Raw genomic sequence first — 13,249 nt, forward strand, 5'->3', positions numbered from 1 at the left:
GACCATACAAATCCAGTGAAACCCACCGTACAAATCCAGTGAAACACACTGTAAAATTCAATTAAACACACCATTAAATTGCAATGGACCTCACCATAGTAATCCAGTCAAACACACAGTACTAATCCAGTGAAACACACCATACTTATCAAATGAAAGACACAGTACAAATCCAGTGAAACACAACACTTAAATCCAATGAAACAGACTGTACAAATCCAGTGAAACCCACTGTACAAATCCAATGAAACAGACCGTACAAATCCAGAGAAACACACAGTACAAATCCATTGAAACATACCATACAAATCCAATGAAATTCACCATACTAATCGAGTTAAACACACCATTCCATTCCCGTGAAACACACCGTACTTATCCATTGAAACACACAGTAGAAATCCAATGAAACACACTATACAAATCGAATGAAATTCACCGTACAAATCCAATGAAACACAACATACAAACCCAGTGAAATGCACCATACAAATCCATTGAAATATACTGTACAAATCCAATGAAACAGACCGTACAAATCCAATGAAATACACCATACAAATCCAAATAAACACACCATCCAAATTCAGTGAAATGAACCGCACAAATTCAGGGAAACACACCGTGCAAATCCAATGAAACACAAAGTACAAATCCAATGAAACAAACCTTACAAATCCAGTGCAAGACACCGTAAAAATCTTGTAAATCCAAAGAAACACACAGTGCCAATTCAATGAAACATACCATACTAATCCAATGAAACACTCCGTACCAACCCAGTGAAACACACCATAGAAATCAAGTGAAACTCATTGTACAAATCCAATGAAACAAACAGTAGAAATCCAATGAAACACATCATACAAATCCAACGAAATACACCAATCAAATCAAGTGAAACTCATCGTACAAATCCAATGAAATACACCATACAAATCAAGCGAAACTCATCGTACAAATCCAGTGAAACAAAACGTACAAATCTGGAGTCATACACCATTGAAACACAACGTACAAATCCAGTGAAACAGACCGTACAAATCCAATGAAACACACCGTACAAATTCAGTGAAACGTTCCGTACAAATTCAGTGAAACGTTCCGTGCGAATCCTGGGAGACACACCGTACAAATTCAATGAAACACACCGTACAAATCCAGCGAAGCACACCGTACAAATCCAATGAAACACACCGCACAAATCCAGTGAAGCACACCGTACAAATCCAATGAAACACACCGCACAAATCCAGTGAAGCACACAGTACAAATCCAATCGACCACAATACGAAATCCAGTGAAACACACCGTACAAATCCAATGAAACACACCGTACAGATCCAATGAAATACACTGTACAAATCCAATGAAACACACCAAACAAATCCAGTGAATCACACCAAACAAATCAAATGAAACACAACGTACAAATCCAATGAAACACAACATACAAATCCAGTGAATCACACCAAACAAATCCAATGAAACACAACATACAAATCCAATGAAACACACCGTACAAATCCAGTGAAACACAATGTACAAATCCAATGAAGCACACCAAACAAAGCCAGTGAAGCACAACATACAAATCCAGTGAATCATACCAAACAAATCCAATAAAACACAACGTACAAATCCAATGAAACACACCAAACAATTCCAATGAAACACGACATACAAATCCAGTGAAACACAACGTACAAATCCAATGAAACACAACGTAAATATCCAATGAAACATACCATACAAATCCAATGAAACACACCATACAAATCCAATGAAACACACCATACAAATCCAATGAAACACCCCAAACAAATCCAGTGAATCACACCAAACAAATCCAATGAAACACAACATACAAATCCAATAAAACACACCAAACAAATCCAGTGAATCACACCAAACAAATCCAATGAAACACAACATACAAATCCAGTGAATCACACCAAACAAATCCAATGAAACACAACATACAAATCCAATAAAACACCCCCCCCAACAAATCCAGTGAATCACACCAAACAAATCCAATGAAACACAACATACAAATCCAATAAAACACACCAAACAAATCCAGTGAATCACACCAAACAAATCCAATGAAACACAACATACAAATCCAGTGAATCACACCAAACAAATCCAATGAAACAAAGGTAAAAATCCAATGAAACACACCAAACAATTCCGATGAAACACAACGTACAAATCCAGTGAAACACAACGTACAAATCCAATGAAACACAATGTACAAATCCAATGAAACACACCAAACAAAACCAATGAAACACAAAGTACAAATTCAGTGAAACGTACCGTATAAATCCTGGGAGACACACCATACAGATCCAATGAAACACACCATTCAAATCCAATGAAGCACACAGTAAAAATCCAATCGAACACAACACAAAATCAAATGAATGATACCATACAAATCCAATGAAACACACCAAACAAATCCCATGAAATACAAGGTAAAAATCCAATGAAACACAACGTACAAATCCAATGAAACACACCAAACAAATCCAATGAAACACACCAAACAAATCCAATGAAACACAACGTACAAATCCAATGAAACACACCATACTAATTCAATGAAGCACAGCATACGAAGCCAACGAAACACAACGTACAAATCCAGTGAAACACACCATACAAATCCAATGAACACACCAAACAAATCCAATGAAGCACACCATACGAAGCCAATGAAACACACCGTACAAATCCAATGAAACACCATACAAATCCAATGAAACACACCATACAAATCCAATGAAACACAACGTACAAATCCAATGAAACACACCATACAAATCCAATGAAACACACCATACGATGCCAATGAAACACAATGTACAAAGCCAATGAAACACACCAAAGAAATCCAATGAAACACACCAAACAAATCCAATGAAACACACCATACGAAGCCAATGAAACACAACGTACAAAGCCAATGAAACACACCAAAGAAATCCAATGAAACACACCATACAAATCCAATGAAACACAACGTACAAATCTAATGAAACACACCATACGATGCCAATGAAACACAACGTACAAAGCCAATGAAACACACCAAAGAAATCCAATGAAACACACCATACAAATCCAATGAAACACACCATACAAAGCCGATGACACACACCATACCAAGCCAATGAAACACAACATACAAATCCAATGAAACACACCATTCAAAGCCAATGAAACCCATCATAAAAATCCAATGAAACTCAACATACAAATCCAGTGAAACACACTCTACAATTCCAGTGAAACACACCATACAAATCCAGTGAAACACACTCTACAATTCCAGTGAAACACACCATATAAATCCAAACACGACATAAAATACAATTAAACCCACAGTAGAAATCCAATGAAACACACCATACAACTCCAGTGAAACGCAACATACAAATCCAATGAAACACACCATAGAAACCCAGTGAATCACACCATACAAATCCAGTGAATCACACCATACAAATCCAGTGAATCATACCATACAAATCCAGTGAATCACACCATACAAACCGAGTGAATCACACCATACAAACCCAGTGAATCACACCATACAAATCCAATAAAACACAAAGTACAAATCCAATGAATCACAACATACAAATCAAATGAAACACACTGTACAAATCCAATGAAGCACAAAGTACTAATCCAGTGAATCACACCATACAAATCCAATGAAACACAATGTACAAATCCAATGAGACACACCATACAAATCAATGAAACACACATAGAAATCCAGTGAATTACACCATACACATCCAGTGAATCACACCGTACAAATCCAATGAAACTCAATGTACAAATCCAGTGAATCACACCTTACAAATCCAGTGAAACAAAATGTACAAATCCAATGAAACACACCGTACAAATCTTATGAAACACAACGTACAAATCCAATGAAACACACCATACAAATCCAGTGAAACACACTCTACAATTCCTGTGAAATACAACTATAAATCCAAACACAACATAAAATCCAATTATACCCACAGTAGAAATCCAATGAAACACACCATACAAATCCAATGAAACACACCATACAAATCCAGTGAAACACACCGTACAAATCCAGTGAAACACACCGTACAATTCCAGTGAATCACACCATATAAATCCAATGAAACACACCATACAAATCAAATGAAACACACCGTAGAAACCCAGTGGGAATCACACCATATAAATCCAGTGAATCACACCATATAAATCCAGTGAATCACAGCATACAAACCCAGTGAATCCCACCATACAAATCCAATGAAACTCAATGTGCAAATCCAATGAAACACACCATACAAATCCAGTGAAACACAATGTACAAATCTAATGAATCACAACATACGAGTCCAAAGAAACACACAGGACAAATCCAATGAAACATACTGTACAAATCTAATGAATCACAATATACAAATCAAATGAAACAAACAGTACAAATCCAATGAAACCCACCGTAAAGATCCATTGCGAAACACCATACAAATCCAATGAAACTCACCGAACCAATTCTGTAAAACACACCGTACATATCCAATGAAACACACAGTACAAATCCAGTGAAACATACCATACTAATCCAATGAAACACACAGTACAAATCCAGTGAAACACACCATACTAATCCAATGAAACACGCCGTACAAATCCAGTGAAATACACCATACAAATCCATTGAAACACAACGTATAAATCCAGTGAAACAGACCGTACAAATCCAATGACACCCACCGTACAAATCCAATGAAACACACCATGCAAATCCAGTGAAACAGACTGTACAAATCCATTGAAACACAACGTACAGATCCAATGAAACATACCGTACAAATTCAGTGAAATGCACCATATAAATCCTGGGAGACACACCGTACAGATCCAATGAAACACACCATTCAAATCTAGTGAAACACACTTTACAAATCCAGTGAAACACACTATATAAATCCAATGAAGTGCACCATATGGAATGCAGTGAAAAGCATCAGATAGATCCAATGAAATGTCCTGTGCAAATCCAATTAAATGCCCAATGCAAATACAATGGAAAGCACGATACAAATCTAATGAAATGCACCTTACTAATCCAATGAAACACACCGACTGTACAAATCTAATAACATGTGTTGTAAAATACAATGAATTGCACTGGACAAAGCCAGTGAAATGCACTGTGTAAATACAAAAAAATGCTCCTATCCAATTCACACCATGAAAATCCATGGTAAAGCACTGTACAAATCCAGTAAAGCACACCATACAAATCCATTGCAATGCACTGTGCAAATCTACTGTAATGTACTGTGAAAATCCACTGTAATGTATTGTGTAAATCCACTGTAATATACTGTGGAAATCCACTGTAATGTACTGTGCAAATTAACAGTAATATACTGTGCAAATCCACTGTAATATACTGTACAAATCCACTGTGATGCACTGTGCAAATCCATTGCAATGCACTGTATAAATCCATTGTAATGTACTGTGCAAATACGTTGTAGCACACCTTGCAAATCAAAACAAAAGCATCACAGTCTTCAAATACAGAAATTACAATGTGGAATATTTGGACTATGTGACTGGACATGGGAGTAGGTGTTTTTTAAACATTTCTCATGAGTTAACCCAACTGTAAAATAGTAATAAAATCATGAGTTAACTGAGCTGATTGAAATCATAAGCAACATGAAAACTGTATCCAGCTGTAAGTTCTGTTAATAAAATTTTTTCTAGGTACCATTCAGTTTTACAGATGACAGAGCAATGTCCAGTGACATTGGGATATACAGCTGTGCTAAAGCAATTACATCTATTTAGTGGTGTGGTTGTATTCTGTGAGAATCTTCTCAGGGAGCTACATATTGCTACAATGCGCTTATGCAGGGGCCTGGTCTGATGAACATCTGGAGTGAGAGGGGTGCTGACAATGGGCGAAACTGAAATGGTAGGAAAAACATGGATGGAAGTCACAACTGAGACAAACTGGATTACTGAAGAAAATATCCAGACTGTAAGAGAAGCTTGAGGGAAACTACCAAGAGGAGACCTGGACTATCGAAATATCTGAATGAAAACTACCAGTAAGAGATACTTGGTCCATAGGAGAAGGTGGAGGGAAACTGTCCGTATGAGATACCTGGATCACAGGATGACCTGGAGGGCAACTGCCAGTGAGTAAACTACCCTGAAACCATGGGAGAAGGAAGCAACTGCTAATACAGCAGAGGATGAAGAACATTTTTGTGAAGAAGAGATGAAGCAAAGCTGTGACCAGTGGAGACCTGGATCACTGGGGCAGCTGCAGGGAATCGGCCATTTAGAGGACCTGGACAATGGCAGGAGGTGGAAGGAAGATGGACCAGGATTACAGAAGGAGCTGGAGAGAAAAAGTTGTGGAGAGTTGACCACGATTGCAAGAGTAACCTGATCTGTGGAAAATCTTTTCAGTGGTGCTTTTCTGTAGTTAATATTACTTTAGTTATTGCTTTTGTCCTAATGTTGGCAGCATTTATAGTTCATGGGAAGAGAGGTAGCTAGATATAGGGCCAAACATCAGCAGTTAGGAGATGTCTGGTGTAAACTTGCATGTGATTCGTAGATCCCAAAGGGGAATGTTGTTTTATGGAAGAGTGGACCCAGTTGTGACAGTATAACATTGCTTCACAAATGAGCACTGTGGTATAATGGTTAATATGACTGAGAGCGAGGTTGTATTGATTTAATTATGACCTCACTAGTGATGGATCAGGAGAGCTATCTCATTCAAGCAATAAATCGAGGATTCTCTGTGCTCATTGATTAAACACCAGTTTTATTTCACAAATGAGCCCCACTGTATAACTCAAGTTACAGAATCGTGATTAAAAGGTAAAGCACTCTAAAATATCAATGTTTCAAAAATGCTAGTGCATACATCAATGTCCAGTGATATCATGTAAACAGATCTGTATATGTTGTGTTTGTATGCACTGTTTTTTTTAGCTTGAAAATGATCCAATTAGCAAAACATAAATGTGAGCTCACTGGGTTCTGCTGAAATCTGTAAAAATTACATATATATCTGGATGTAATATGTTTGCATGTACTTTGCCTACATGTGCTGTGTCTGTATGAGTTGTGTTTGCATGTAGACTGCCTGTATGTGCAGTGTTTATATGTACTATGTCTGTATGTGCTATGTTTGCATATAGTGGGCGCTAAATTGGGCCGTGTAGCACCCATTGTTTCGGCGCTACACGGCCTCTCCGGCATCCAAAATAGCGTCTTGGATGCGCACTCACGTTTCCTGCGTGACGTGCGCCAGACGCCATCTTGGTATAGGAGTTTGCACAGGCGCAGATACGGAACGCTGGAATCATGTAAAGTAGGGAGAAAATGGCTTCAATCAGTGTGCAACGCTGATTTAAAGTGATACGCACCATTTTTGGACTTAACGCTTAACTCAACGCACAGTCTTAACCCCGACCATCTGAATGTGTCTTAGAGTGCCTGGAGAACCCCCCACCAGCGCTATTTAAATGACCGTGCAGGATTTACAGGTTAGTGGCTGGATTATTGCTTCTGGTTGCCGAGACATTTGTAACTGCTTTTGGAGGTCTCCTAGACTTCAATACTAGGACCTGGGGGCATAGCCTAACATTTAGAGCCAGGATGTGCAGGAGTGAAGTTAGGAAATGCTTCTACACGCAAAGGGTGGGAGATGTTTGGAACGCTCTTCTGCAGACGGCAGTTGATGCTAGCTCATTTGTGAATGTTAAATCTGAGATTGATAGATTTCTGTGAACCAAGGATATTAAGGGATATGGGGCTAAGACGGGTATATGGAGTTAGGTCACAGGTCCACCATGATCTCATTGAATGGTGGAACAGGTTTGAGGGGCTAAATGCCACTGCCACTTGCTGCCTCTTGATATGCACCACCTGCTCCTGCAAGAAAGTGGGACGTGTGCCTGGACGATGTGCCTGTCAAGGTTGAAAAGCTGCCAGTGTTTGTGGCATGTGAGTTGTGGGTGGGGGGTTTGAAACAGTGGTAATGTGTAAGAATGAGAGGAAGCATTTGATTGGAAGAGTTGAATACTGATGGAAACAGTTTGTTGGTATGTGGATGATGGGGGGTGTAGTGCGTGGTGCAGTTGGTTGGAGACGCCACTTGACAGTTGACCTCACTCACCTTGACCACTCATGTCAAAGCATTGAACTTCTTCCTGCACTACATCCATGTTCATGATGCTGTGCGCCTGGCATTGACTTCATCCCCCGCTGCCTCCCACTGTCTTTTGAGTAAATGTCTGGAGGGCCTCTTGCCCCCACCCCCCCCCCCCCCCCCAACGGATATAGGACGTCCCTCCTTCTGTCCGCCTCTTGCATCCAAGGTCTGTAGTGCATCAGCAGAGAACCCTGGTGCATGTACTCTCGCAGGACTGGTACCAAATCAGATCGGCAAATTGGTGAGGTCTGGTGTGCAGATTGGAAAATGTGGGATATAGTAGTGCGCAATCTTTATTCAATGTTTTAACATAACTCATCAGTGTTTAAACGTAGGGATGGGATCTGCATCTGTGTTTTACGTGTGCGATGTCTGATCTCTGTTCAGACTCCATGAAGACAGTAGACTGTTATTTTCAGCAAATAACAGGTACCAGCTACCCTTAACAGATTTCTAAGAAACATCCTCCCTTTAAGATATTGAGCTCCCTCTGGTGGTGGAAAGTGCAAATTGCATTGATTCCACATGCAAGGCCTGGAAAGGAACGCCAATTGCAGGTAAGTGCTCCCTTGGGTCCAAACTTGCATCTTGCCTGCCCAGGGTCTGTCGGGTGCGGGGTGTTAGTGCACTGCCCAAAACGGACCCTTATCGAATTTTTCTCCCAGCGTGTCTGTATGTACTGTGTTTACATGTAGTGTGCCTGTATGTGCTGTGTTTGCATGTAGTATGCCTGTATGTGCTGTGTTTACATGTAGTGTGCCTGTATGTGCTGTGTTTACTGTAGTGTACCTGTATGTGCTGTGTTTGCATGTAGTTTGCCTGCATGTGCTGTGTTTACATGTAGTGTGCCTGTATGTGCTGTGTTTACATGTAGTATGCCTGTATGTGCTGTGTTTACATGTAGTATGCCTGTATGTGCTGTGTTTACATGTAGTATGCCTGTATGTGCTGTGTTTACATGCAGTGTGCCTGTATGTGCTGTGTTTACATGTAGTGTGCCTGTATGTGCTGTGTTTACATGTAGTGTGCCTGTATGTGCTGTGTTTACATGTAGTGTGCCTGTATGTGCTGTCAACCACCACCCCAGTGTGAGCTACACTCCATCAAAGTGATTTCGGCTAGTTAAACTCACCTAACTTCCATTTGAAATTTTATTCTAGACTATTTGAACGTTTGTTACAAGAAGGTTCCGTCTTCATAGCCTCATCCTTCTCATCTTCCAGCTTTGCTTGTCTCAGGACCGAGTTCCTCTTACAGCATTTTGGAATTTCAACCAGCAGCAATTTCTGCGTTTCAATCAACCATTCTTCCTATAAAGGAGGAAAATGCACATTAAAAAGATTCTGGTGATTTAGTATTTCATGTTATTCTGGACTTAGTTTCTCCCCCGAGTGTGTCCTGCATTTTTCTAGTCATGAGTGCGAGCAGGCAGCCATTGTTGACCTCTGACTGACCACTGAGAGATATTCAAAGAGCAGTTCAAGATGACTTGGCTGCCAGTTTTCATTAGTTCATTCTAGGCAGTGCTGCAGTTTCATTCATCATCTCACCTTGTTGTGGATGCAGCCTATTAGTCCAGCACTACACTGAGTGACGGGCCCACTCCATAGTATTTATCTGTTTTACTTTTTATTTCCTTTTATCTTCCAGTGCACAGTGGGATAACAGATTGTGTATGCACAAGTGAGAAAGATTGAAGCTGACGGCCCCTCTCTATAATGTACCGTTTTATCCATGATGCTTTCTTTCAGCATGAAAATGACCCAATTAACTAAACATAAATGTAATGTTACTCGATTCTGCAATGAGATGGAATTTGTAGAATGGTTAGTGTTGGAGGTTAGGGTTGGTGTAAGCCGAGATGATCAAAAATGCCATGAGCACAGTAGTCTTCTGTTACTGGAGCTGGAGGGGGAGGGGGGATTGTTTTCAGAAGACATGAGGCCTGGGTTAAATAATGGAGTCCTGAGGAAGGATGAATTTTCTGGAGTTTTTCTAGACACCCATTTGACATCAAGGAACATTTATGCAGAACTTTCCCTTTGGATAGTATGATAGTGTAGATTGTACATGGTTTGGATAGAGTCTATGATAGGTAGATTGACCATGGTTTGGGTAGAGTCTATGATAGGTAGATTGACCATGGTTTGGGTAGAGTCTATGATAGGTAGATTGACCATGGTTTGGGTAGAGTCTATGATAGGTAGATTGTACATGGTTTGGATAGAGTCTATGATAGGTAGATTGACCATGGTTTGGGTAGAGTCTATGATAGGTAGATTGTACATGGTTTGGATAGAGTCTATGATAGGTAGATTGACCATGGTTTGGGTAGAGTCTATGATAGGTAGATTGACCATGGTTTGGGTAGAGTCTATGATAGGTAGATTGACCATGGTTTGGGTAGAGTCTATGATAGGTAGATTGACCATGGTTTGGGTAGAGTCTATGATAGGTAGATTGACCGTGGTTTGGGTTGAGTCTATGATAGGTAGATTGACCGTGGTTTGGGTTGAGTCTATGATAGGTAGATTGACCGTGGTTTGTGTTGAGTCTATGATAGGTAGATTGACCATGGTTTGGGTAGAGTGTATGATAGGGTCAATTGACCATGGTTTGGGTAGAGTCTATGATAGTGTAGATTGACCATGGTTTGGGTAGAATCTATGATACGTAGATTGACCATGGTTTGGGTAGAGACTATGATAGGTAGATTGACCATGGTTTGGGTAGAGTCTATGACAGGGTAGATTGACCATGGTTTGGGTAGAGTCTATGACAGGGTAGATTGACCATGGTTTGGGTAGAGTCTATGATAGGGTAGATTGAATATGATTTGGATAGAGTCTATGATAGAGTCAATTGACCATGGTTTGGGTAGAGTCTATGATAGGGTAGATTGACCATGGTTTGGGTAGAGTCTATGATAGTGTAGATTGACCATGGTTTGGGTAGAATCTATGATACAGTAGATTGACCATGGTTTGGGTAGAGTCTATGATAGGGTAGATTGACCATGGTTTGGGTAGCGTCTATGATAGTGTAGATTGACCATGGTTTGGGTAGAATCTATGATACAGTAGATTGACCATGGTTTGGGTAGAATCTATGATACAGTAGATTGACCATGGTTTGGGTAGAGTCTATGATAGGGTAGATTGACCATGGTTTGGGTAGAATCTATGATACAGTAGATTGACCATGGTTTGGGTAGAATCTATGATACAGTAGATTGACCATGGTTTGGGTAGAGTCTATGATAGGGTAGATTGACCGTGGTTTGGGTAGAGTCTATGATAGGGTAGATTGACCATGGTTTGGGTGGAGTCTATGATAGTGTAGATTGACCATGGTTTGGGTAGAGTCTATGATAGTGTAGATTGACCGTGGTTTGGGTAGAGTCTATGATAGGGTAGATTGACCATGGTTTGGGTAGAGTCTATGATAGGGTAGTTAGTTATCTGTGATGACCATAAAAGTTTCTTTTTCATTCTGTGATTTCTTAGTTCCTTAATTCCTGAAAAATTGTTGCTTTTTCCAGATAGATTTAATGATCTATCTAGTACTGTATGGAATGCCTCACAGCATATGCTCCTCCATCACAGTCCAACTGGGCTCAAGTGTTCTTTTCAAGTTTTTCCATGCAGAATTTGTCTGGGACTGTTGATGTTACACATGTAGTAAACAACACACGGACACCTTGGCTGTAGCTGCATTGACAGGGATAATTTAGAGCAGTATACATTTCTTTTTTCCATATCTTTTTCCTACGCTGGTGTTTTCATCGTTGCATAGATGCTATCCTTTCCAAAGCCGCTGACTGATCCCTTGCAAACACAATTTGGATTTTAAACAGACTTTGGAAAATCAGCAGTGAGTACTGAGAGTGCAACTGGTGTTTTCACCCACACAAAGTCCTGCAGACCCATCATTCCCATCTTTACCAAGCTCCCCAGGCTCCACAAGTCTCAGCAACCTAATTTCAAAAGTCTTTGTCCTCTCCTTCAAATCTCTCTATAGCCTCCATGCCCCTCCCTCGTAAAGTCCCTCCTTAAATCCCTTTGATTTACCACCTTTTTAACTGTGTTTTCACATCCTACCACCACATTTCCATTTGCCCCCGCTCAGTGTCTACTTTTTTCCTCTGCCTTTCAAAGCATTCCGAGATGTCATTCTGTACGTGAGGAGCACTATAGAAATGCAGAATGTTGTTGATTTTAGACACATCTACGCATCAACTTTCATACATGATATTTCCCTACTCCTATGTAAATGTTTTAAATTTGAAAATCCATGACAGTAAATCTATCCTGCTGCCAAAACACCACTCCGCTCCCTGAACTCCACTTCTCCTGCCTGAATTTCACTCCTAATCAGATATGCAAATGATAGATGATGGTGGGCTGCGTCTCAGACGACAACAATGGGTGATCAGATGTGACTTTCAAATGTGTGCACAGTCCCAAGTTGTTTCATGGCCATTATATGTCAAAGCATTTACCTACACATGACTCTGTAATAACCATCCCTTGCTTTACATAATATATGTATAGAGGATGCATGCACAAAGACCATTGGCAATGGACAATAGGCTTGTGACATTCACTGGACATCTAGGTATGACATACAGTGAATATTATGACATAAGAAAAGCTAGTTTGTGACCCGTTTTAAATCACGATGCATCTGAAGAACTGATTTTCTGGAACTTTCCACAGTTGAACAATTAGACGAATGCACAGTTCTGAATTTAATGTTGCTTAAACAAAATAAATACAAGATCCCTAAGTAAGTCTGCTCTGATCAGGTGATGTTGGCTTTAAAAGTTTACATACTGGTCTTTTGATGAGGTTTGATTAAATATTAAGATGCTAACAGTCTGTATCTGAGAGTTGCCCATACCGCCTTCTGTAAAATAACAAAACTTTAAGGAATACTCATGTTTGTAAAAATCACGAGGGGGAGGGAGGTTTCCTC

General features: G+C 39.9%; 1 protein-coding gene across 1 annotated transcript in view; it reads right to left on the reverse strand.

Annotated features, from left to right (window-relative positions):
- The window catches only part of si:dkey-288a3.2 (protein phosphatase 1 regulatory subunit 37), a 181,574-nt gene that overhangs the window by 16,798 nt on the left and 151,527 nt on the right, over window positions 1-13,249 (reverse strand). The window contains exon 11 of the mRNA XM_067992178.1: window positions 9,405-9,582. Within this exon, the coding sequence (XP_067848279.1) occupies window positions 9,424-9,582 (159 nt within the window). The 3' untranslated portion in view covers window positions 9,405-9,423. The remainder of the gene's footprint in view (window positions 1-9,404; window positions 9,583-13,249) is intronic.

Source organism: Heptranchias perlo, chromosome 10 (genome assembly GCF_035084215.1).
Source record: "Heptranchias perlo isolate sHepPer1 chromosome 10, sHepPer1.hap1, whole genome shotgun sequence".
Taxonomy (NCBI): domain Eukaryota; kingdom Metazoa; phylum Chordata; class Chondrichthyes; order Hexanchiformes; family Hexanchidae; genus Heptranchias; species Heptranchias perlo.